Source organism: Archocentrus centrarchus, chromosome 24 (genome assembly GCF_007364275.1).
Source record: "Archocentrus centrarchus isolate MPI-CPG fArcCen1 chromosome 24, fArcCen1, whole genome shotgun sequence".
NCBI classification, from domain to species: Eukaryota; Metazoa; Chordata; class Actinopteri; order Cichliformes; family Cichlidae; genus Archocentrus; species Archocentrus centrarchus.
In genome coordinates, this window is record NC_044369.1 from 17,635,537 (window position 1) to 17,661,715 (window position 26,179).

General features: G+C 38.7%; 1 protein-coding gene across 2 annotated transcripts; it reads left to right on the top strand.

Moving 5' to 3' along the window:
• Positions 1-6,019: 6,019 nt before the first annotated feature.
• ccm2 (CCM2 scaffold protein) lies at positions 6,020-23,095 on the top strand. Of its 2 annotated transcripts, none has more exons than XM_030720784.1 (10): positions 6,020-6,401; positions 14,330-14,506; positions 15,977-16,060; positions 17,383-17,566; positions 17,705-17,841; positions 18,141-18,276; positions 18,461-18,518; positions 18,657-18,783; positions 18,923-19,061; positions 21,828-23,095. In XM_030720784.1, exons 1-10 carry the CDS (start codon positions 6,372-6,374, stop codon positions 22,130-22,132), a joined length of 1,377 nt encoding a protein of 458 aa, XP_030576644.1. In that variant the 5' UTR covers positions 6,020-6,371; the 3' UTR covers positions 22,133-23,095. The 2 variants fall into 2 exon arrangements, with proteins under 2 accessions (XP_030576644.1, XP_030576645.1); XM_030720785.1 differs by lacking the exon at positions 6,020-6,401 and adding an exon at positions 13,420-13,545.
• The last annotated feature ends 3,084 nt before the right edge of the window (positions 23,096-26,179 follow it).

Here is a 26,179-nt window from a genome sequence, read left to right on the forward strand (position 1 = left end):
TACAGTATGAAATGTTATCAAGTATGCTTGCACAGTCGCGGATGTGGGTGTCCTCAGCTCTTTGTCACGGTTCTGTTCTCCTGCCGATTGTTCGGCTCCATCCTCGGTTGCTGCTCCGCCCTCTTCCCCATCTCTATGGTGCTGGGCCTTGGTACACTCCTAATGAAAACACTCTCACACTCTCTGGTAACTGAACAACGTAGTTGAGGCTGAACAAACTGAGATCCTGATATGAGAACATGCAATGAGGTACACTGCCATGACCAAGAGCTTCAACATCCAGGGTCTGCCACCCTTCAGCTTAAAAGCGATGTTCAGCCCTGAGTAATTGAGAACTGTTGGGTCAGCTAGGGAACATCCAACACACCATATGTATAGATATACATGTGTATGCAAATAATCAACTTGTTCATTGTTTACCACAGTAGCCAGAATATAGTTCCTGTATGTTGTAGTGAATGAACAGCCATGTTAACAGTTCGTTTATGAGTAAATAATGAATAATAAGTATTGTTAAACTAAAAAAAAAAAACCTAAACAAACAACAAAAAAAAACTAAGCAAACAAGCAAAACAGCCAATACAGGGGTTCCTCAGGACCAAAAAACAAGACCACTGAACCAGCTGACTCAGGGGTGTCTCAATGCAGTTCTCATCTCCAGGCATGTCCTCAAGGGTCTCCATTTTTTTCCTTAACATATTGCATCCTGGACCACTCCACGGCTGGGATTGTACCACTAAATTTTGGTTTGCACATATAGATATATTTTTTCCCCCTTAGTTAGTTCATTGTGATTAAGGGGTGTAGGGGCAGTTTTTTGTGGTAGTTGGCTGCCTGGCATATAGCGCATCCTTTCTAAACACTGCTGACCTTTTCCAGACATGGACGCACGTCCAAATCAGGTGCAAATACACTGTGACTCATTTATTTTTTGTGTGCATGTGTGGTTGTGTGTGGAACAACGGTATAGAGTCATAACCAAGATTATGTGCAAGTGGGCTGCATTTCATTTAGTGGTGCTTGATGCATAACGCAGAATATTTATGCCTGCGTAACTGTGTCATTAAAATAGCAGTAATGGCTAGGGATGCACTGATTGTTAATGCCAATACTGACATTTTCTGTGTTGTTATTTATTCTCACTTTTATGCCAGAAAGTCAAAGATACCTTTGTTTTAAAAATAGTGACTCTAAAATTCTTTCACTTACAAAATAGATGAATATCGACCACTGCAACTGCTAAACGTCATCTTTTTTGCAGATATGCTAATATTAGTTAGCAAGGCTGCTATTGATACCAGTGTCTGATACATTGGTGCATCCCTAGTAATGACAGTTAATTAAAGTAATTAAGAGTCTATAGGTATGATTCTGGATTTTTATAGAACATGCAGTATATTTTACATATTTTTACAGAGCAGTCACCATTTTGTCACATTCTGGATCTAGTAACAATAATTAGCTAGAAGCCACATAATAAGTGGATTTTATGTTTTTATATTTTTCTTGTTTTCTTTCAATTATACACGGGTCTCAAGAGCTAAGCTACACACAGGTTTAAGTGGGAGTTGTAACTATACTGTATCGTGTAGCATTCAGGCTGCCACACTTTATACCATAAACAAGGTCGCAGAGAAATCCCTCACGCAGAATTGTTTCTGTTAGGTTACCTTCCAAACTCCACAACGTCTGATAGCCACAAAACACAGCAAGAGCATTTGAACAGCAAGCTTGTTCTTCTCAGTCCTTGTTGTGCCTTGTTACTTTGGGTGCTTCGAACCAGCCATGGCAGCCAGGTCCGCAAACAACAATGCCAATGTCTTTCTTTACTCGTTTCATGTGCCAGCACACCCACCAAGATGATAGCACCAAACAATATTCTCCCTGTCTGTGACCCCACCCCCACCCCTAACCCCCTTCCAACCCCCTCCAAAACCAGATCAAGCCAAGTTCCCAATTCTGTGAGCTAACACCTCAGTCGACAATGCTATTTAGTCTTACAGTTTCATCTAAGATGTCATCTTCAGAACTGCGCTGTTTCCTCGTCATGGTGTTACATCAGAACTTCACAGTGTGACAGAACCAACTGATGGGTACTGCGTGAAACCCAGTAATTGGTTATGTCAAAGACACAGGAGAAAAAGTAAGGCAATACTGAACATCTTCTGTACTTGAACCTAGGGTTCCTTGTTTTTTTGAGTAGCCGAATCACTCCAATCCCAACTGATTCGGTGAGTAACAACTGATAGTGAAGTCAGTTTAAAAGCATTAGTTTTGAAGTATATGATGGAGAGTCACAGCAGATAACCAGCCAAGATACCGAACGATTTGGCCAATGATTGTTTCGTACTTTCGTCTATGCCTTTACATCTTCTTCTGTCTTGCAGTTATGAATGATTTGTGGTGCCAAGATGTAAAACTTTCTGTGTCGTTTTCTGTGTCTCGTGTAAACAATACATCCTCTAGCCAAAACAAAAATGCCTGCGGTTTGAATACAACATGGAAGAAACTGATGACAAAAAGTGCAAAAATCAGTTGTTACATCTTCTTACTATGGAATGATGAAACAGGTCCAATCACTTCTTCTCTTTTGAATAACCTCATTTCCTGGTTTTTCCAGCCACCTCCCAGCATGCCTTTATAACTCATCGTGAGGTGACCCTCAGCATTTAGCATGCAAGTGCTCCCGACTGCACAACAAACCCTCTGATTTTTGCATTAATGTGTAGCAGCAGGCCGTTGTAGTGTTTGACCTGGTCTGAGTCTACATGTTTGTGTCATGACCATCAGTTTGAGCACAGGGGCAGAATGTTCAGATGACAAAAACGGTGCATTTTCTTTCTTTCTTTAAAAAACAAAAAAGAACAAAACAAGAAACTTTTGTTCCTTCTTTAAGTTTTGTTTTTAACCTGGTGCTGAATAAATACATTTAAAAGGTGCTACCGCTGTGGACTACAGAGTCCACTCTTTGGCTTTAGCCTTCCAGTTGACTGAGAGAGCCTGCATACCACAAACTTGCAGTCTCAGAATGCTCTACAGCCAGCACCTCAAATCCACACAGTTTACAGCAGAACTCAGCTCTCAGTGGTGCCATTTTGATTTCCCAGTCTGCACAAAAAAAAAAAACAAAACAAAACAACAGTTACTCTACTGCTCATATGATGTTTATTCTACTGGGTTCAGCATACAGTATATATTTGTTTTACTATGATTCAGTCTGCACTAGGATTTCTTTTCTCTGACAGAATGAAAATGGCAGATGACAAAAATGCATCTCTTTAGCAAATACACAGGAGCACAAATGTACTTCTGCTACTGGAATTTGGATAAAATATATATATAGAACGTGATTGCTGTGTTGTAAATTCCTGTCATCTATATGTCTTTAATCTGTGTGTATCTATTTTTGTTGTTATTGTAGAATTGGCTGTAATATTTTTGTTTGAAAATGGATTTGATATTCCAATGAAGCAACTATGGTTGTCATATTAATTGCTGCTGATTTTTTTTTTTTTTTTTTGGAATCGTTATCAAAGGTGTTGGGAAATATTGCTTTGTTTATATTCAATCAATTTATAGGTTGTGTTAGCTTGTTGGTGTATTTCACAAATCTATCAGGATACTCCCTAGGCTATATGGTATATCCGGGGTATTCCAAAAGTTGGCACAATGTTAGTCCTTAAATTTTGCTACAAAATGTAGCATCATTATGGAAGTGGACTCATACGACCTATGTTGTGATTGAGTACATATAAGGAATGATTTCTTTGTTGTTGTTAAATATAAAATGTAAGTAAATTGTTTCATGGAAATCCCCATTCTTTAAAAAAAAAAACAAAACTGATGTCCAGTATTGTACCTACGCCCTATTTTTGGGAACAATATGAATATTATTAATAACATATGGTGCTAAAGTTCTTTTTGTATGTTTTGGTTTTTAGATGAAAAGAGAAAATATTATGCTGAAAATGTAATGTTAAGCCTTACTGTAGATTCATATATCAGACTGTTCATCCCTGAAGAGAAAAATAAATATAGTATTTGAAAGTGCAGCATATATTGTTAATGTATTCACATGCATGCCTCACATTTTTGTCAGATGAGTGTGACTGCAATATACGTCCTGCATAAGGTGTAAGAAGTGATGTATCGTGTAAGGAAACATGTGTTGGACTATTTTACCAGCTGGGGTAACAAAGGAAAGCCTGTATTTGAAAGTGAGCCACACAGATTTGGATAAATCATCTTCCAAGATAAATATCACAAGGTTATTCACAACAAAACTGCTCAAACATTGCCTAAAAAATTGAGCTTGTTCCAAAAAACCTAGATAAAGTAAAAGAGATGACAATTAACCCTGAGAAAAGGGTAATCACACTTTTTTTTAAAAATCCTTTTTTCTTGGTGTGGGTAATTTGATATTATTGACTTAAAAATATACAGTATACGGAGAAATAAATATGCAAATTCAACTAACTCAATTTTTCATACTGGGAAAAAAAAAACAGGCTCCAGAATACAAGACTAAATGCAATACTTTTGCAGAGCCACTGCAATTTAATTAAGTAAGCATATGTTCATATTTCAACGCAGCTGTTAAAGGTATCTATACACACACACACACACACACACACACACACACACATTCATTCATATATTTCCGTCATTAAAAAAATCCCAAATCAATCAATATGCAAATGAACTACTTGATTCAAGATGTCTCTGACACCATGTGACACTCGTGTAAGCTGCGTATTGTACAAACAGTTATTTACAATCTACCATGAAGTTGTAACTCGTGCTCACAGGTTCACAGCTGTGACTTAACTGTGACTTTAACTGTGCACAGAGCGATGTTACATTTGCAGTTATTTCACACTCTGAACACACACACAACATCCTGCACAGTAAGAGTCAGAAATCTAAGAGAAGGAAGAGCTGAAGGGGGCTATGGGCAACTTAGAATCACAGGTATAATTGGCCTACATTTTTTTTTTAGAGAAGAGAAAGAAATCACAGATGACCAGTTCCTCAGAGTGTGAAATATGTAAAACACACAGCAGAGAATAGCCTTCACCCGCTTTATTCACCTATTTACGAAAACAGAGCCTCACTACTGATAGTGAGCTGTCCCTCTTGGTCACTCCCAACAAAAACTTTAGCACTTTAAACTCTGCCACCTCCAGCTCCACTTCCTGTCTTTTTATCAGTGGCACTGTCTCCAAACCATGCATCACAGCAGGTCTCACAACCGTGTTGTAAACCTTCATGCTCACTCTTCTGACACAAATCACCCCTGACACTCATCTCCACCCACTCCACCCTGCCTGCACTCTCATCTTCACCTCTTTTACTCACTGTCCGTTGCTTTGGATGGTTGACTCCAGGTATTTAAACTCATCCACCTTCACTACCTCTACTCCCTGTGACTTCACCTTTTAACCTGTCTCCCTATAATTCATAAACATATATTCTGTCTTTCTTCTACTTGATTTTATTCTCCAGTGCAATTTAGTACAATTTAAAAAAGAAAAATGAAAAAGACAGATAAGTGAAAAGTTTAAATATTTGCAACTCTCTCCAAATCACCAGCTCTTAGTTAATATAATCTCTGATTTCTCATCAGTGGGTTGTTGTTTAAAAATCCAGTGAGATTTATTTTTGATAAACAAGGTTCAAACTTTTAATCTCTTTTATTAAACTTTATAACTTTATATAACCTGGGACCACCACAAGCAAATAGAAGTACTATATGAAACAGCAAAAGTAAAGCATTAAAACAATGAAGAGACATGCCAGCTATGTAAAACACAAACACTCTCTGCATTTCCATAAATTATTTGTCACTGTAATTTACCTAAAAATGCTCAGCGAATTATCCCGTACGTTAAGTTGATTTCTCCCATCAGCCGGCGGTACTGACAGCTGTAAGGCACAGCAGCAGCAGCAGCAGCAGCACTAGCAGCTGTAGCTGCTCTGGTTTGTGCAAAGCAAAGCAAAGCAAAGCAAAGCATGCTGGGCCTGGATTACAGTTAAACGCCCAAAATGGCGGCACGGTTGAAAACTTTTGACTGTTTTGTTGGAGTTTGACTTCTTCACAAATTATTTCTTTGACTGTTTAAACTGCACGAAAACTACTTCTTCTTTCCCCACAATGGTGGAGCACCAGGATTTTTTCTAATGGTTGAAGAGTTACACAGGAATTAGCATGGGGTTTTGGTATCAGCTCAAACTCGGGCATCACTTTGCCAATGCTAGGCTCGGCTAAGCTAGGCTAGCGAGCTAACAGATGAGTGCTCGGCTAAAAGCTTCTCGTCTCACCTGGGTCTATAAGCTGAAGTGAATATGAAGAAGAGAATCTTTCCATAGAAATGGAGGATGATGTAAAAAAAGTAAAAAAGGTAAGTCGGCTAATTAGTGTACTTTTACAGCAGGCTGACTGCCTGCTAACTTACTAGCTAGGCTAAGTGAGCTGGTCGCTGGCTAAGTTAAGTAGCGAAATATCAAGTAAAGTTTAGCTTAAGTTAGCTGACCAGCGAACCGGGGAAACAATCACAATACAACTCGGACTGATAGATGTGCTTTTAATCAACCGGCGCCACTTATAAATGAGGGGAATGTGTAACGTACCGAAAGCATTTTAATAAAGTAAATTTTGGGAAGTTTGTAATGGATTTGGTCGCTTTAAATTAAAAGTAAAGCGTTTAAACATTCGTTGTGAAAAATGTTTTGTAATAATTAGTCTAATATATTGGTGGTTATCGGGCTTGAAACGGCAAGCTACCTCAGTGATAATTTTCACCAAAAGGTAACGGGAGCACAACCGACTTTCCCAAAGTAATAACTCATTGTTATGGCAAGCGTGGGTCTGCTGTCAAAGGCAGCTGTTATCAGTGTCAGTCATGCTAAAAGAAAGAAGCACCTCTTGGTCGTGCCAAAAATCCTGCCCTCACACAGTGATACACTGATGCAGTACATGCTGCCTTCTGATCCCGTTTGATACGGAGGCAAGTCGTTAGGATAAAGACACACGGCAGATAGCTGTTTTGGAGGCACGCCTTTTATCCTTTCTCGCCACTGTTCATTAGAGCAGACACAGGGAGGGATATTGCTCCTCTGTTCTCTTGGCTGGAGCAGGGGGAAACTGGATGGCAGGGCTTGAAACGCAACTGAGCAGGGTAATGAAGATTAAGATGTCTGTGGTCTGAGTCTTTGTTATGATTGTTAGTCATTCAGTCATTTTTTTTTTTCTTTCTATGAGAGGAGCACCAGTACTTCTTCCTATCTAATTCTGCTTCCTCTTGATGTGAAGGGAACTTTGGGAAGAAATCCAGTGATAACCTAGAAGGGTTGTTTTCTCAGGAAATGTTTTTCCAACAGTGTTAACATTCCAGAATGTGCACATAGCCTGATAAGACATAATTTCCACGCAGCTTTACACCCAGAATATCTGATCACTAATGATCACCCAGCATCCTGAAAGATGACTTTGATTGCAATTTTATCATATCATTATGTGGAAGTTACTTTTTACATTATGAGTGAACAGTGTTCTCAAACAACCGATGAACTGTTTGCCTTTTGGAGCAGTGTTGATGTCCTTTTTGGTTTGGTTTTAAAGCTTTAGAGAGGAGTTTCGCTAGTGCAGTTCCTGTTTGTGCCACTTGGTGATGACAGTGGATAGCATTTGGCTGAGATTTATTTAATGGGAAAGCTCAGTTACCTTTATATAATTAGATAAAGTGTTGCAATTATTCTGCTAACTGATTCATAAATGGCTCCTCCTTGTTAGTGAATTTAAGATAAGATAAAACTTTAATGATCCCATGACGGGAAATTTGTGCATTACAGCAGCTCAGTGCAGAAAAGGATGAATAAAAAATGAAATAAAATAGAATAGAAAAACACTAATTTGTCAGATAGCAAGATATTTAGGCAGCTTTTTTGCAAGCGAAGTTTGTCAAAGATTACCTGTATGTGCCTTAGAGGAACATGCACCCCCCTCCAGAAGTATTAGAACAGTGAGGCCAATATCTTTATTTTTGCTGTAGACTGAAAACATTTGGGTTGAATACAAGAAAGATCATGTTTGTTGTTCTTATGTTATTCTTATACACTGTTTCTGATTAGGGTTCAGTAAAGTGGCTGTCTCAGCTGGCTGTTTTCCCTGTATGAGAATGCTGGCTTCTTTTACATCTGGTCTAGGGTTTCTTGGCTTGTTCTTACATCTAGGAAAGTGTCAAAGTCTATCCATACTTGTCAGCCTCATCATCATAGCACACAGAAGCTCTGCAGTTTCCTCACTTTTGTTTAATTTATAAACAAAAAAAGATACATCATCTTGTGGCTATTTGCTGGGGTCAACTATGGTAGCTCTTGTCTCACATTTCACAAGCAATGGGCATAAAATCTTAATGCACTTGTCTTCAGTAGTTGCATACTATTAAATAATGCAGCAGGTGATACAACTTGAGTTGTTCTATAAAGACTAAAGGTTAAGCGATATTAACATATAAGGCAGGAACTAAATGTTAATGTAAAAGCCAGATACAAGTTTCTTACCCATGACATATTAGTCAGATTGAGTCCGTGATAATTCATTCAACCAGTTTAACCAGGGTGTGTGTGTGTGTGTGTGTGTGTATGTGTGTGTAGCTGCTCCTATTGTCCTTCACTCGTTAGCTAACATAACTGAAATGCTGGCACTTTGTTTTCGACAGGTAAACTAACAGAAACATTACTGTACAAACATTTACAGGGTATCAACGCACTAACTCTCTAAAAAAAGGGCTGGGCGACATATTGAGTTTTTAAGAAATATCAATATATTTACATACTCAATATAAGATGAGACAATATTGTTTATATTGATATAGTCTATGTCACGTTACAATCATACTTGTTGATCCACCAGTTCACCGTTCTCTCTCTGCACAGCGTCACACTTTCCCGCCTCTCTCCCTCACCGCTTCACCTGTAAATCATGCAGGAAGTGACAGCATGGCACTGTTGCCAACTTTGCAACTTTGTTGCTAGATTTAGCAGCTTTTCAGACTCCCCTGGCTCCTTTTTTTTTTTTTTTTTTTTCCCCAAAAGGCAACTAGCAACAAATTTAGCAACTTTTTCCTGTGGTCAGTGACTTTTGAAGGGTATTGAAAACCTAAAATCCTTCGCTTTTGCCGTGTTTTGTGTGCATACAGCCTTCATACTGCATCTGTTCATACGCTTTGGAATCGCCCAGACCCCCTGTGAGTCTTTTGTTATGGAGGAAAAAAGCATGAATTTATTTGAGGAGCATTATTATTTAAATATCCCAATAGTTGATTTTTGAGCAATTCTCATGTACATCTACAAATGAATGTTAAACGTGTCTGTGTGACATTTGGGACATGTAGCTTTGACTCAGAAGTGCCTTTTTGTTTATACCTTTTGGAAAGAAAAAATATCAAGATATACAGTTGTATGAAAAAGTTTGGGCACCCCTGATAATTTTCATGATTTTCCCTTATAAATCATTGGTTGTTTGGGTCAGCAATTGCAGTTAATTAAAAACCTAAAGCTGACATCTGGAGAAACTCATAGGGGGTAAAAACAGGAGGGTATACATCAAAAGGGGCAAAACATAGCAGACGAACACAGTGATATTTGAGAAGTGAAATGAAGTTTATAGGATTTACAGAAAGTGTGCAGTAATTATTTAAACAAAATTAGGCAGGTGCATAAGTTTGGGCACCCCAACAGAAAAATGACATCAATATTTAGTAGATCCTCCTTTTGCAGAAATAACAGCCTCTAAATGCTTCCTGTAGCTTCCAATGAGAGTCTGGATTCTGGTTGAAAGTATTTTGGACCATTCTTCTTTCCAAAACATCTCCAGTTCAGTCAGGTTTGATGGTTTCCGAGCATGGACAGCCCGCTTTAAATCACAGCACAGAATTTCAATAATATTCCGGTCTGGGGACTGAGATGGCCATTCCAGAACATTGTACTTGTTCCTCTGCATGAATGCCTTAGTACAGGGGTCTCAAACTCGCGATTTGATGTCAAAAACATCAAATCGCGAGTTTGATTTGGTTGTTACTTTTTTGACATTTTGCTAACTCTTCTTGGAGGGGAAAGCGAAATGTCAAAAAAGTAACTTAAAGGGCCAAATTGTCATGTTTTTGACATCAAATCGCGGACCGGATATAGGGGGCGTTGCCGGATGCGGCCCGCGGATTGCGAGTTTGAGACCCCTGCCTTAGTAGATTTTGAGCAGTTTTTAGGGTCGTTGTCTTGTTGAAGTATCCAGCCCCAGTGCAACTTCAACTTTGTCACTGATTCTTGAACATTGTTCTCAAGAATCTGCTGATATTGACTGAAATCCATGTAACCCTTAACTTTAACAAGATTCCCAGTACCTGCACTGGCCACACAGCCCCACAGCATGATGGAACCGCCACCAAATTTTACTGTGGGTAGCAAGTGTTTGTCTTGGAGTGCTGTGTTTTTTCCGCCATGCATACCGCCCCATGTTATGTGCAAATAGCTCAATTTTAGTTTCATCAGTCCACAGCACCTTATTCCAAAATGAACCTGACTTGTCCAGATGTGCTTTAGCATACCTCAAAAGACTCTGTTTGTGGGGTGTGCGCAGAAAAGGCTTCTTCTGCATTACTCTCCCATACAGCCTCTCCTTGTGCAAAGTGTGCTGAATAGTTGAACGATGCACAGTGACACCATCTGCAGCAAGATGATGTTGTAGGTCTTTGGAGGTGCTCTGTGGGTTGACTATGACTGTTCTCACAATCCTTCACCTCTGCCTATCTGAGATTTTTCTTGGCCTGAATAATAATAAGAACACACACATCCAAAAAGAGGTCCAAAGGGTGCAGGAACAAAGGCAAAAACTAAGCAAAAAGAAAGTCTGCACACCAGAGAAGCTCCTGGAGGAAGATTTATTGCCAAAGCCTCGAGGAAGTAGTAACGTTTCGGGCACAGCTGCCCTTCTTCAGACTTATAACTTCGACTGTTACATGTTACATTTGGGTCGCACGTCACCACCTTTTAGCATCTCCTCCTTGCGTGTCTTCGTAGCCTGGTTGTACCCGACGATATGTTTTTGCCTCTAGGGGCAAAATAAGTTTATTGTTCCCAACTTTAGTATGAACAGTTTTCTTGGAGATTTCCAAAGCATTGTTGGATGTTGTTGAAGTAGCTCCCTTTGTACTAAATTGTCATTGGAAGCTGACCCTCAGCTTTTGCTCTAAGATGTATCTGGGCTTGGCTCTTGTTGTGAGTACTACAGAAGTAAATGCATGCTGTCGCTGACACAAAGTATTTGCTGTCAGCTATGTCTGGACTTGTCTATTAGGGAATGGAAATGCATGGTGTCGCTGTGCATGGGTTGCAATGATATATGGCACAATCCTACCTCACCTTTTGTGTATATAAGTATACAAGTGGGTTGGTCTTTACCACCATTTCAGTGATGTACAGGAGCTCCCATATTGCACAGAGGTTAATGCTGCTACAGCTTGAGATGATGAGAAGAAACTTGGTGGAGGAAACTGTGAGCTCTTCCTGTTTTGCTGATGTAGAGGTTTGTTCTGAGTGGTGACACCTGTCAATTAAGAGAAGACTCCAGCAAGTCCAAGAAGACTTCAAGTGCCACTATAAATGGTATCAGAGCTGTGTTGACGTCACAGTTGGCGTATGACATAGCTAGGGCTGCAACGATTTATCGATGTAGTCGGTGACATTGGCTACAGAAATTAGTCGACGTGGAATTTTATCATCGAAGCATCATATTTTATAACCCATCCATCTATTTTCTTCTGCTTATGTGATTTTGTAGTTGCAATACACTACAGGAAGATATGGGGCAGTATTGCCCCCATTGTCTGCCAATACCAACGAAGAAGAACATAACATGAACAACATAATGCTGGTGGAACAGAGGGGAGGGTGGAGAAAATGAAAGAAAATGGAGACAGACTGTCAAAGGTGTGGGAGCATTTCATAGAAAACAAAAATAAAGCTGAATGCAGACTGTGCAAAGCAGAGCTTTCCTTCCACGGCAGCATCACTGCAGTGCTGAGCGTTTAAAACGCTGGCACCCTGGAGCTGTAACGTCAGCTCTGGATGGATACATTTTAGAGAGTTAGTGCATCGTTGATACCTGTTAATGTTTGTACAGTAATGTTTCTATTAGTTTACCTGTCGAAAACAAAGTGCCACCATTTCAGTTATGTTAGCTAACGAGTGAAGGACAATAGGAGCAGCTACATTGGCTACTATTTTTTTTTTCTCATATTAATATTAGTGTTCATTCTGAATAGTAAAACTCTTCATGAATTGAATCGTCTGTAAACTTTTCAGGTGTTTCCTTCCATCAGTTTTCTTCCTTTTCAGTTGTTTTGCATGGAAAAATCTTTTTCATTTAAGTTGAAGCCTTATTTGAACTTTTGGACAGAGGCCATTTTTATTTATTTGCACATTATATTTTCATTTAAAAATAAAAATTGCATTCACTTTAATATGCATTGTTTATTTGATATTTATTGTGATAGTCGCATTAATGTTAAAAATACATTTGATTAGTTTCAAACTCGTATTTTTTATGGGTCATTATTTTAATTGTAAGAAGAGACAACAAAGTGATGTTAACAGGTGGGCAGGCTTGAACAGGTGAGGTAAGATTGAAATAATCGTTGACTAATCGGCTAATAGATAAAATAATTGACAGATTATTCGACTAACAAAATATTCTTTAGTGTTACTCTAACTATACAGGAAACTACAGATTGCTAAAATAAGTTGTAAATCAGTGTTCTGTTGTAGATAGTGCTGGCAAACTTCTAAATGTCTGCTCTTGATTGATTTTTTACTTTTTATTTTTGATAAGTTGCCTGTTTTTTTGTTTTGTTTTGTTTTGTTGTTTTTGTTTTTTTTGTATTTTTTTTTTTTTTTTAAACAGGAAATGTGTTTCCAGATTCTCTGCACTTTTCACCTCATGAAATCTGCAACGTAAATGGCATTGCAGATTTTATAGGCAAAGTTTCTTATTTGTGGTTTAGTAGCAATATATGTGCACTTTCAGAATCTTGTAGATTTGCAGAGTCCTGTGAGAGTGATGGAAAGAAGCGATCATATCAAAATGTTAAGCTCTGGAGTAAAAATATATAGAGTAGAATCACATTTGCTAAGTTGCCTGCATTCAACATCTGCCAAACAGCTCTCAAAACAGCATGACAAGTTTGCTGCAGATAACTGTCTATATTTTCAAGGCATCAATACACGTGTCACTGCAGGAAGCTGTGGTTGGTCTCTTTCCTGTTCTTGTGCTTGAGTATAAAGTCAGAGACACTTCCCTTCCTTTGTGGGGGAACACACCCCTCACATATACAGTTATACTACATGTCTCTCGCCAGTTGGCAGCTGTCATTTCGTGTGAGCGGAGGCATCAGGTGATTTAGTTTAGGCAGTGTCTGAGCGTCTGTGGCCAGGCTGCAAGCTTGTTGTTGAATAGGCGTATCCCCAAAGTGTGGGTTCATGGAGACCGAGGTATGAATTTTCACAGGCTTTGTATCTTTTTCATGCTGTGAATTCTTTTCAGTTATGCAGAGGTAGAAACATGTTAAGTATCTGTTTATGTTAAGTACTTGTATTTGGGTTTAATACAGTGTACAAACATAACAGATCAGCATTGGTATAATTTTATTTATTTAATTTTTTTTACAAGTTATATGCAGATAAAGTAATGAAGAACAAACAGACAGAAACACATTTAAGAATGAAAATAGATTTCTGTTGTGACATCTGTGGTAGCTGATAGTTAATGTTTCATTGTTGATGTCTTGATGGATGCTCCAGGTAAGGAAATCCCAGAAGGATGATTCTGTTCATCTAACGGTGTGATTCTGCTTTGTGTTATACAGCCATATCAGAAAATCTAGTGTTTACATGTGCTAATGTTACTATTGTAGCAACACGTCTTGCACAACATTGAGGTTTGTACTTCTATGGTGTCTTATTCTGGAGCTAGCAGCACAGTGAGGGGAAACATGCTCACCAGAAATGATAGAGAATGCATGAACTGTCAACATAATTTGATGTAGCTTCCCCTTTTCATACTAAACTTGTAATTTCATTTTTAAGTGTTTGTTTGCCACATCCATATGTCTTTTATTTGCTCTTTTAGGGTACCAGAGATTGTTACTTGTTTGTAATGTTTTGTGTTTACGCAAACCTAGAAAGGTAGTTTGGCATTTTAAGCTCAAGTTACTGTTACACAGACTTAAGTCCTCATGTTTCTACCACCCTTGCTCTTTCTGTCTTTATTCAATAGCCTGGTATCGTGTCTCCGTTCAAGCGAGTCTTCCTGAAAGGAGAGAAAGGGAGGGACAAGAAAGCCCAGGAGAAGGCTACAGAGCGCAGGGCCCTCCACACCTTCTCGCTCTCTCAGCCTGACCACCGCATCGACCCTGACATCCTGCTCAACGACTACATTGAGAAGGAAGTCAAAGTGAGTGTGATTAGCACAGATATAAAGCTCCCGCACATATACTTGAGATATTGTAGAACTGTTCAACCGGGAGAAATGACTGGAGGAGTCTTTCGGGGCTAAAATGAAGTATTTCAATCCTGAAAGCTGATAATATTCAGACTAGGGATGTTCCTGGTGACTAATTTATTAGTTGACTAAACAGTAAAAATTTTTGACTAATCCACTAGTTTAAAACTAAGAAACAGATATCAAATTAAATTTTATGCCTGTTTAATGGACAGTGTCAAAAACTGTCGAAAATACATTGGAAACCATTAATCACATTCTTCAGTAATGAATTGCACTTAAAATGCTGCGTAACTATGTGGCATTGCACATTATGAACACTGCACATTATACTCCAAACAACGAAGAAAAAAAAACTTAAAATCAGTTGATGTTTAATGTATGAAACCGTGTTACTGCGAACGATGTTCATGCATCATTGAATATGAGAAAATAACATCCGAAGAACAAATAAATTACAAATTAAAAGTGTGGCGCATTATGAACTATGCTCGTTGTACTACAATTCATTACACGCATCAAAACAATAGAAACATCCATCCGTTTTCTTCCACTTATCCGGGGGAGGTCACGGGGGGTGGCATCCTGAGCAGTGGAGCCTAGACCTCCCTCTCCCCCAGCCTCTTCCTCCCACTTACCTCTGATTCAGACTTCAGCGCTGGGTCTTTGTAGAGTTACGGCGTAACCTACGTGCGTGGCCAATGTTGTTGCAGCGTTTATGCCTGTGAGTTCCAATACCTTTCAGTCGTGTTCCAGTGTTTTACATGTGGTGGCGGCCGACAGAAACATAAAATGCTGGGACTTTTTCACTTTTTTTTTTTTTTTAAGGTGCAAACCCATTTCTCCCTCTAGTTTGTCCCTCTAGTTTTTTTTTTTTTAACTTGGTGCAAACTATGGGAAAGTAGTAGGAAATGCAGAGAAGGAAGGGTGTTTCTCCAGAGGTGCGCTTCAGGTTACATTGTAAAACTTAAAAAATAACTAATGATATTAGACCTAATAAAAGTATCAGGCCAGGATTAACAGAGTTATGGCATTTTTCTATAATAATGTCAGGACTGCAGCTCCATCTGGTGGCAGATGGCTGCATAACATTTAGGGCAAACATTTACCAGCACTGGGAATCAATTAAAACCTTAATAATTAGGCTAACCAACTAGTATGTCTGATACCGACTAGTGACAATAGCGACGATTAGTCTTCTCGTTGACTAGTCGTGGACATCCCTAATTCAGGCAATAAAAAGTAGCAAATTCTTATCCTGAGCTGCCAGTTATGTTTTTGCCCACTGATTATTCAGCAAGTCTTTGAAACTAATCCTTTTGTTCACTGATATGTCAGGTTTAGGGTCAGTTTATGCTGTATACTTGGATTTTTGTACAATTTTCTATATTATAAAGTGTGTTTGTGTTCTATCCTTTTTAGTACTTGGGGCAGCTGACATCAGTTCCAGGATACTTGAACCCATCAAGTAGGACAGAGGTCCTGCAGCTAATTGACAATGCAAGAGTAAGTGTCTTTGAATGTGATTACTCCGTCTCCTGATTTTTTTTTTTTTTTTTTTTCTCAGAACTGTTGAAAAATTATCCCAATATAACTCACATACACTCACCAGACAACTTATTAGGTACAGCTTGCTACTATTGGGTTGGACCCCTTTTCTTTAACCTTCAGAACTGCCTTAATTCTTCATGGCATAGATTATACAAAGTGCTGGAAACATTCCTCAGAGATTTTGATACATGTTGACCTGATAGCATCACACAGTTGCTGCGGATTTTTCAGTTGCACATCCATGATGAGACTCCCAACTGTCCTCTATTAGATTGAGATCTGGTGACTGAAGGCCATTTAAAATAGAGTGAACATTGTCATGTTCAGGAAAACCATTTGAGATGATTTAAGCTTTGTGATATTGCACATTATCCTGCTGGAAGCACCCATCAGAAGATGGGTACACTGTGGTCATAAAGGAATAGACATGGCCAGCAGCAATACTCAGATAGGCTGTGGGGTTTAAAACATGCTCAGTTAGAAATAAGGGACCCAATGTGTGCCAGTAAATTATCCCCTTCATTATTATACCACCTACACCACTGCCAGCAGCCTGAACCATTTGTATAAGGCAGGCTGGATCCATGCTTTCATGTTGTTCATACCAAATTCTGACCTTACCATCCAAATGTCACAGCAGAAGTTGAGACTCATCAGACCAGTCAACATTTTTCCAATTTAATTTTTTTTTTTTGGTCCAATTTTGATGAGCTCAGGTGAATTGCAGCCTCAGTTTCCTGTTCTTAGATGACAGGAGTGGCACCTGGTGTGGTCTTCTGCTGCTATAGCCCATCTTCATCAAGATTTGTTGTGCATTCAGAGACGCTCTTCTGTATATCTTGTTGTAACGAGTGCTTATGAGTTACTGTTGCCTTCCTGTTGGTTCAAAGCAGTCTGAATATTTTCCTTTGACATCTGGCATCAACAAGGCATTTTCACTCAGAAAAGTACCTTTTTTCAGAGATGACTCTATAAACCCTGGAGATAGTTATGTGGGAAAATTCCCAGTAGATCAACAATTTCTGAAACACTCAGGTCACTTAAATCAGCTTTCTTCCCAATTCTGATGCTCGGCTTGAACTTCAGCAGGTTGTCTTGAGCATTTCTACATTTCTAAGTGCATTGAGTTGCTGCCTTATTATAAAGTATTTGTGTTAATTAGCAGGTGAACAGGTGTAAATTACAAAGTGACTAATGATGCATATTTCTTACACGGAGGTTTGTGGGAAATTATTTTAAAGAGTAAATATATTAATTCTTCCCTCCCTGAATTTCAGAAGTCACATCAGTTGGCAGGCCAGCTGACATCAGAGCAGGATGCAGTCGTGAGCTTGTCGGCATACAACATCAAACTAGTATGGCGCGATGGAGAAGACATCATCTTGAGAGTGCCCATCCATGATATTGCTGCTGTCTCCTACATCAGGGATGACTCATTACACCTTGTAGTAATAAAAACAGGTAAAAACAGCACTTCAGGTTTGGTTTTGTTTAAAAGTTTTAGGAGTCTAGATATTAAGGATTGGGATTCATATATATCAAATAGTATACATATAAAAATGATTTAGTTTTACCTGTATTTTTGCTTGTTTTTTTCAGCCCAGGAGTCTGGGGGCTCTCCCTGTCCCAGTTCATGTCCTGATCTGAATAAGTCTCAGACTCGGAGCTCCTTGTCAGAAAGTGGCACTGTGCTTGTTGAAGTCTGCTGTCTGCTCGTGTTGGCAGTTGATAATAAGGTAAGATTTAGCATGTGAGGCTAACTACAGACTCCTTTGGAAAAGCTAGACAGGGTTCTAAGATGTAAAATGAAATGCTAACTTTCAGCCACTTGCAGCACCCAAATTGGCAACAGAAAAAATTCCTGATTTTTATTCTGTTGACTTACAAAGATAAAATAAGTGTTGGGCAAACTAAGTTTGTGAAGTGTGAAAAAATGAACTTTTCATGATGCATTCATCAGTCTCACAAGTAGATCATTTCAGTTTAGACATGCATGATAAACGTGCACAATCTAACTTTTTTTTTAATCTTTCAGGCAGCAGCAGAGGAGTTGTGTCTTTTGCTTAGCCAGGTTTTTCAGATTGTTTACACAGAATCAACCATCGACTTCTTAGACAGAGCCATTTTTGATGGCGCAACTACACCAACCAGACACCTTTCTCAATACAGTGGTAAGGGAGAAAATTATTTTCTATATAGACAAAAATGATGTGAAATCTACAGACTTTTTACATTTAGTAAATGTACGTTGTTGTTCTGTGGAAATCTTAACTGATTTGTGCTCTTCTTAAGCTTCTGAAATTTAAGAATTTCTATTAATTGTCATCCTGTAAATATTTTGTTTTAACTTTAAAGATGACTCTTCAAGCAAAGTAGATGTTAAGCAGGCTTTTGAAGATGAAGCCAGCCCATTGTGAGTACACAGCTCAGTCCAACTACAGAGATGTCGTGCCATTTTTTTTTTTTTTTTTTTTTCCTTTTCAAGCTTTTGACACAACTCTGAAAGTCGTTTTAATTTTGCTCATCACTTACATGTGCTGCGGTCTCTCAGTCACTTTCAGGATAGAGAAGGAAGCTCTCCATCTGCTTCCACTCCAGCATCCCCTCAGACCAAAACTGCAAGTGAAGGCGAGCTCAGCACCACTGCTGCAGAGCTGCTGCAGGACTACATGACCACAGTATGACTATTCACTCTTTTCCTTGTTGAATTCTGTTTGTGAGAATAAGAATCTTGAAAGCTTTGCTCAGACAGATGTTTTTCAAGCTGCACTCGTTCTTGTTTTGATTTTTCTAATTTTTTTTTCCCTCCTCTTTTAGCTGCGGACAAAGCTGTCATCACAGGAGATTCAGCAGTTTGCTACTCTGCTCCATGAATACCGTAATGGTTCCTCCATTCATGAGTTCTGCATTAATTTGCGACAGCTCTATGGGGACAGCAGGAAATTCCTTCTGCTCGGTAAGCCAACTCTTATTTCGCTACAAGTGAAAATACAACTAACTCAAACTTCATATCATCAGGTGAAAAGTGTTAGCTGTCAACTCTTGTACTGTTTGCTAGGGCTGGGCTATATGGACCAAAAGTAATATCTTGATTTTTTTTTTTTTTAGCTGAATGGTGATGTACGATATATATATCTCGATATTTTTTCTTCCCAAAAGGTATGAGCAGAAAGGCACTTCTGAGTCAAAGCTACATGTCCCAAATGTCACATGGGCACTTTTATTAACGTTCAGCTGTAGATTTACATCAGAAATTGCTCAAAAATCAACTATTGGCATATTTAAATAATAATGCTCCTCAAATAAATTAATGCTTTTTTTTCCTCTATAAAAAAGACTCACAGCTGTGCTATTAAAATGTAAACAGAAAAGATACAGAGCAAAAATAGCAAAAGGCTGACTTATTCTTTAAAAAGTTAGTCTGGTGAAGTCTACTTCGCTATTAAGTGCTTCGTCCTGTGTGTACTCGTGTACATCTAGTACTCTGTGCAAATAACAAAGCATGTAAACAGACTGAATGAACAAAATTCCATCCTTCAGTCAGCAGGATTCTAGCTAGCTCAGTAAATCCATAGACATATGCGCTGATGTATTATAGCAACGGGCCCACCCGCTCAATGTGGCGTCTGCAAGCACACGAAAAAGACCCACTTCTGCTATTAAGGTCACGTGACTTACACTACAAACCAACTTCTGCTATGGAGTATAGCGGGGCCCTCTTGCCTGCATCCAGGGACTCTTCGGGGTCCGGGTGATGCCAAAGCGTACAGAGGCAGTACAAAGGCTACGGTGGGGGAGAGAGGCGGGGCAGTGTGACATTGTGCAGAGACAAACTGGGAGAAAAGAAAGATGAACTGGTGGATCTACAAGCATGATTGTAACGCGATGTGGACTATATTGATATAAATGATGTTGTCTCATCTTATATCGTGTATAAAAATATATTGATATTTCTTAAAGACTCGATATATTGCCCAGCCCTACTACGTGTAATTTTTTTTTTTTTTTTAGATGTCTGTGTGATCGATGTTGTAGTCTGGAACATTAAACGGATTAATCAAGTGATCTAATTATAGTGATGTTTAAACAGTGCATCTTAAAGAGCACAAAAAATATACCAAAAAGTAAAATATCAGATTCAAACTTTAACATTTTTTTATGAAACTATGATAAAACTAATACAAATACTATTAAAAAAGAAATAAGTTTGTGTTTTTAAATCGATTCTATAGACTTACCACTATAATACAATACTATGAAAAAGTCTTCACACAATTTCTCACTTTTTTGCATATTTGTCACATTTACATGTTTTAGATCATCAGACAAATGTTAATAGATAAAAAATAACCTGGTAAACATGAAATGCACTTTTTAAGTGCCAATTTCATTTATTAAGAGAAAAAAGCTTTCCAGAGCTACCTGGTCCTATGTGAAAAGTTATTGCCCCTTTGATAAAGTATGAATTAACTGTGATTAACCACATTTTTTTGGAAAGCTAAGTTTGATTTTTCTTAGCCACAGGCCTGATTACTGCCACACCTGTTAAATCCAGAAATCATATCATATAACTGTCTGAGAAAGTGAAGTAGGCTATAAGATCTCAAAAAAGCAACAAATCACGCCATTAAAAAAACATCAGAACAGCTGAGAGACAAAGTCACCGACATCTATCAGTCTGCAAAGGGTGACAAAGCCATTCCAAAGGCTTTGGGACTTCAGTGAACCACGGTGAGAGCCATTATCCACAAATGGAGAAAACTTTGGAACAGCGGTGAACCTTTCCAATAGTGGTCGACTTCAGGTCTCACTTGTCTCAGTTAAGGTCAGAGTTCATGATTCAACAGTAAGAAAGAGACTGGGCATAAATGGCATCATGGGAGAGTTCCAAGAAGAAAACCACTGCTGACCAAAGAGAATACAAAGGCTGGTCTCACCTTTGCCAAAACACATCTTGATGGTTCCCAAGACTTTGGGAAAATATTCTGTGGACTGATGAAACAAAAGTTGAACTTTTTGGAAGGTTTGAGTTCTGTTACATCTAGCATAAAACTAACACAGCATTTCATAAAAAGAACACCATACCAGCAGTCACACATGGTGGTGGTAGTGTGATGGTCTGGGGCTGCTTTGCTGCTTCAGGACCTGGACAACTTGCCATAATTGATTGATTACACTTGATTTCATCCCCTGAACCTTAAGTGTGTGTGTGTGTGTGTGTGCGTGCGTGCGCCCCTCATCTTGGTACCTCTGTCCAGTCAGACTTTCACCAAGAACAATCAGATCAGAGATGGTGCTCTGATGTACATGCAAGGCTGCAGCAGCACCTTGTACACGCATGCCAATAGACCGGCCTTGGTCAACTTCAGTCAGTCGGGCTATAGTAGCCCTGATGACAATGCAGTGCATACACTGTTTGGTTTTCTGTTTTGGGGTTTTTGTGTATCTGTGTTCTGAGACCACTGGCTTGAGAATATAGTAAATCTAACCAATTCTGAGGTGTACAAGTGAGTTCATTTGTGTTTGGTAAACAAATTACAAATTGTGCTATTGACAAAAACCAATCAGTACTGTATTGTTTACTTCCAGTAATTACCTGGATTTTTATCACACATTTTTGCAAACATAACTCTTGTGTGTGTGTTTGTGTTTGTGTGTGTGTGTGTGTGTGTGTATGTATATGTGTGTGTGTGTTAATGTAATCTTTTTCTCCCTGTTGCAGGCCTACGTCCCTTCATACCAGAGAAGGACAGCCAGCACTTTGAGAATTTCCTTGAGACCATTGGTGTGAAGGATGGCCGAGGCATCATCACAGACAGCTTCGGTCGATACAAGCGCACAGCGAGCTCTGCCTCAGATTCCACTACCAATGGCAATGGCGCAACGGGAAGAAGTGGTGACAGTGTTGCCTCAGACGAAGGCCACGAGGCCTCTGAGGGGGATGAATGGGACCGTATGATCACTGATATCAGCAATGACATTGAAGCTCTCGGCTGTAGTATGGACCAGGATGCAGTGACACCTTGACATGGGGAACAGAGGGTGGTATTTTTGAGAGCTGTGGATATAAACTGATGGCCGCTCCAGTAGCCTTGATGTGAGTGGATGAGATGAAGGTGGTCGCTTAGCACTGACCTAAGATTTGATTTATTGTATTTTCCTCTAATTGTCAAGAGGATGTGCCGTAGTCCCTACACACTCAAGGAAAACCTTAAGTTGTTACTATTAAGTCAACAAATGCACTTATGCAGATCCTGTAGATCACATGCAGTGAGTTGGATTGTTTTGCATTTCTAATGGAGTTATAGGCTCTGATTTATTTTTAAATTTTTACTTTGGTTTTGTGCTCATTTATTGGCAGTATCTGCCACTGCTATGAGCAATGTAGCAAATATCTCCAGTCTTTGAAATCTATATATTTGAAGATTGTGGATCATCTATCAGTGGACTGTATACACATTATAGAAGTTGAAGCCTGAGGCTGTAATGTTTTTTGTATTACTATAACTCAGTCGGCTTCATCCACCAAAAAAAAGTTTTCTTCATTCACATTGTGTTAAAGTGTGTGTGTGTGTGTGTGTGTGTGTAACATGTTGCTGCATATATTTTTTCAGTAAGGTTTGTGTACTGCTTTGTTTTACACTATTATTTGTTACATTGTTTACTTATTTACACATTTTTGCCTTGCTCAAACTGACCGATGAAATGCTGTAAAAACAAATTCTTGTTCATTTAAAGCAAGTGAGTGAGGACTGTATTTGACAAAGCCAGTTGATGGCTGATGTAAATTTATAACTTTTAAATAGTTCTTCATATGCAGGTCATCTTATGTTGTGCCTTCACACTGCAGTACTGCTGCCTGCTGTCTGTCGCTCACAGACAGGTAATTATGAACTGTAACTACAGTTGTTCAGCAAAACATGGTTATTAAATAACAGCTATTTTACACTGATTGTACCTTATTGCAAAATTTACACGCATCTTGATGTTGCATAAAAAAAAAAATATAGTATTATCCCTTACTACCTGTCTGTTGTCATCAGTGTTGACAAGCAAATCACTCAAAGGTAGATTAAGCTCTTCTTTTAATTTGACTTCTATACAGCAAAACTGACACAAGGTGAAGTTTTGTCATCTGATTATGATCATCTGCCTGGATGCACCTAAGCTGCTGTGGAATTTCATTCAGTTTCATCAAAGCAACCAGGCTGGATGCTGCTGAATGCCCACAAAGTCGGGGATTAGTTTTGTGAGTCTTGGTGACGGAAAATTTGGAGAACAGCACAAGTTTGAGCACATTCCGTTCTGTAAAGCCCCTCAGCAGACTATCTCCACGTTTCTCAGAGATTTACTTTTTCACTGTGCAGAAGTCTTGAGCCACCCCTTATTTCTTTATAATGTGATTCCAACGTCTGGCTCCTTGAAACCAGACGTTCTTGTCATTTTTAGTGGTCTCAAGCAATAGTTCTTCAGACTTTCTAAAGGTTTCAAAGGCTCTGAGGTTTTTTTTTTTTTTTTGGACATTGGCTGCTTTTTCACCCATTTTCAGGCCATTCCTGGTACGTGAACATTTTTTTTTTTTTTAACCACTTAAAACTAACTTATGAATCACTCAAACATAAAAAAGACACCTAACTCAAGGAATGAACCACTCTTGTGCCTACACGTAACAGTCAACTTAGCACAGAACAAACTTTAAATGGTATCTTAAGGCACTTTGTTACTGGCAGACTGTTGCAAAAACACGACTGAATCTGCAAAAGCTAACTGACAGGCATAAAATGGTATTTTTGCACCAACAAGATTTCTAGAGAGCTATTAGGCATTATTGTGACATATACAGTGCATCCTTTAAAAAAATGGACAAGTGGAGGACAAAAGCAGTGGCAACCTTAAAAACTAATTAAAGCAGATGAACAGCATCTGAAATTTGTGTCCTTAAGAAATAGGAAAGAATTCAGCAAAGACCTGACAGGACCTGAGAGATGCATCTGGCCTGTCAGTTGATCTACTGTTGACTGAAGCCTCATCAGAAGTATTGGACTGAAGATCAGTGGCAAGAGGTCTCATGGAGTGATGAATCCAAATTTGAAATTTTTCATTCAAATCATTGTCAGTATGTACAACTGAGTTTTATGGCTATCGGTAAAGTACTTGGAGGCTCTCAGGGTTTGGGACTGCATTTCAGCCAGTGATGTTGGGGATCAAAATTAATGGAATTATGAACGCAGAAATGTACAGCCAGATTTTGATCTGGCCAATTTTTTAATTATTCAGTTTTGTCAATTTACTTACTTCAATTAACCATAAAGACATGTATAATGTTTTATTTTATATGCTTAATTATTTTTTTTTTTTTTGGGGGGGGGGCATCACACCAATAAGTACTTGCTGCCTCCTATACTAAACCAATGGGAACATGCAAGTACTATGGCTTAGCAAAAACAAAGGTTCTCATTTACATTGATTAGATGAAATGCCCCTTCAACCTCACATCCCAATCATCCTTAATTCACTTGTTCAAGAAAATTATAATTCTGAAAAAATGTAAAAGTTTCTAACTTCTATTAAATAAAAATAATGACATACTAAAACCAAATAATAACCATCTTAGAAATTTAATTTATAATCCCAAAGCTTTTAACACACTCACCCATTCATATGAATGGGTGAGTGTGTCCAAACGTGTGTGTGTGTGTGTTTATACTGTAAATAAGGGTAACGGGGTGGATATGTTAAACTTTAACACATCAGTGAACCATTTTGAAGCATGGGGGGGAAAAGACTGATGAAATAGTGATCTTTACTCTGGTTCTTGTAGATGATTTCCTTCAAAAAAAAAAATTAAATAAAATACACAACTCACTTTAGTCATGTATTTGGAGGACCAATGAGGGGCTCGGGCAAATCAGGGACACAAATTATTTCAAAGATTTTAAACATTAAAAATGTATAAATGAAAAAAAAAACAGCATTTGGTGTGGAATATTACAAATAAGGCTATGCAACAGTAATGAAAAGTAAAAAAATGTTTTAAATGTTTACAACTTATATTTGTAACTGAACTCAAACGAAGGTGAACATGGCATTTTAGGCTACTTGTGCTAAAAAAAAAAATAGTGATTGTTGTAAAAATTCATAATTTTGGATACATAAAACTGTTTTCTATTGCACATGGGGGTTAATGGTGTAAGGCAGGGGTGGGCAACTCCAGGCCTCGAGGGCCGGTGTCCTGCATGTTTTAGATGTGTTCCTGAGCCAACACACCTGAATCACATATAGAAGTCATTAGCAGGACTCTGGAGAACTTGACTGCATACTGAGGAGGTAATTCAGCCATTTGATTCAGATGTGTTGGATCAGGGACACATCTAAAACCTGTAGGACACTGGCCCTCGAGGCCTGGAATTGCCCACCCCTGGGGTAAGGCATATGCAAATAAACTATTTTCTGTCATGGGAACTCAAATGGCACCAAATAGTAGGAATGATCCTGCTTCATTTTTCAGCTAACACACTACCACTGCAGTAAAAGCATACCTGGATAGAAAAACGCACAACTGAACACCATCAGTCATGCATTGGCCTCCCCAGAGTCTGAACCTCAGCATTACTGAATCAGTGTGGGATCATCTCGACAGAGAACAGAACAAAAGGCAGCCAACATCCAAAGAAGAGCTTTGAATGTCCTTCAAGAAGCCTGGAGAGCTACGTGGGTTCGAATAATGTCCAAGTACACATTCATTCTCATGCCACTAACAAGCACTTGCAGTATAGTTGTGCTGACTGGTGATAATGTTTTCATACAGAAGGGGAGCACTTGAACTGTTTTCTCACAGTAGGTGGAGGAATACTAATTGGCCTCCTGTAAATTCTCATCTTAATCCAATTTGTATTGAATAGTTAATTACTCAGGACAGCACCTCATTGAAGCAAGTAATTATTAAATAGATCAGCTGGTCTAATTAAGTCATTAAGCGATCCCATGCTGTTTTATAAAGAGTTTGCCAATTAACTGCACACAATAACAAAAGCCCCTGCGGTGCCTCTGTCAACCTTACCACATATAGAAAAA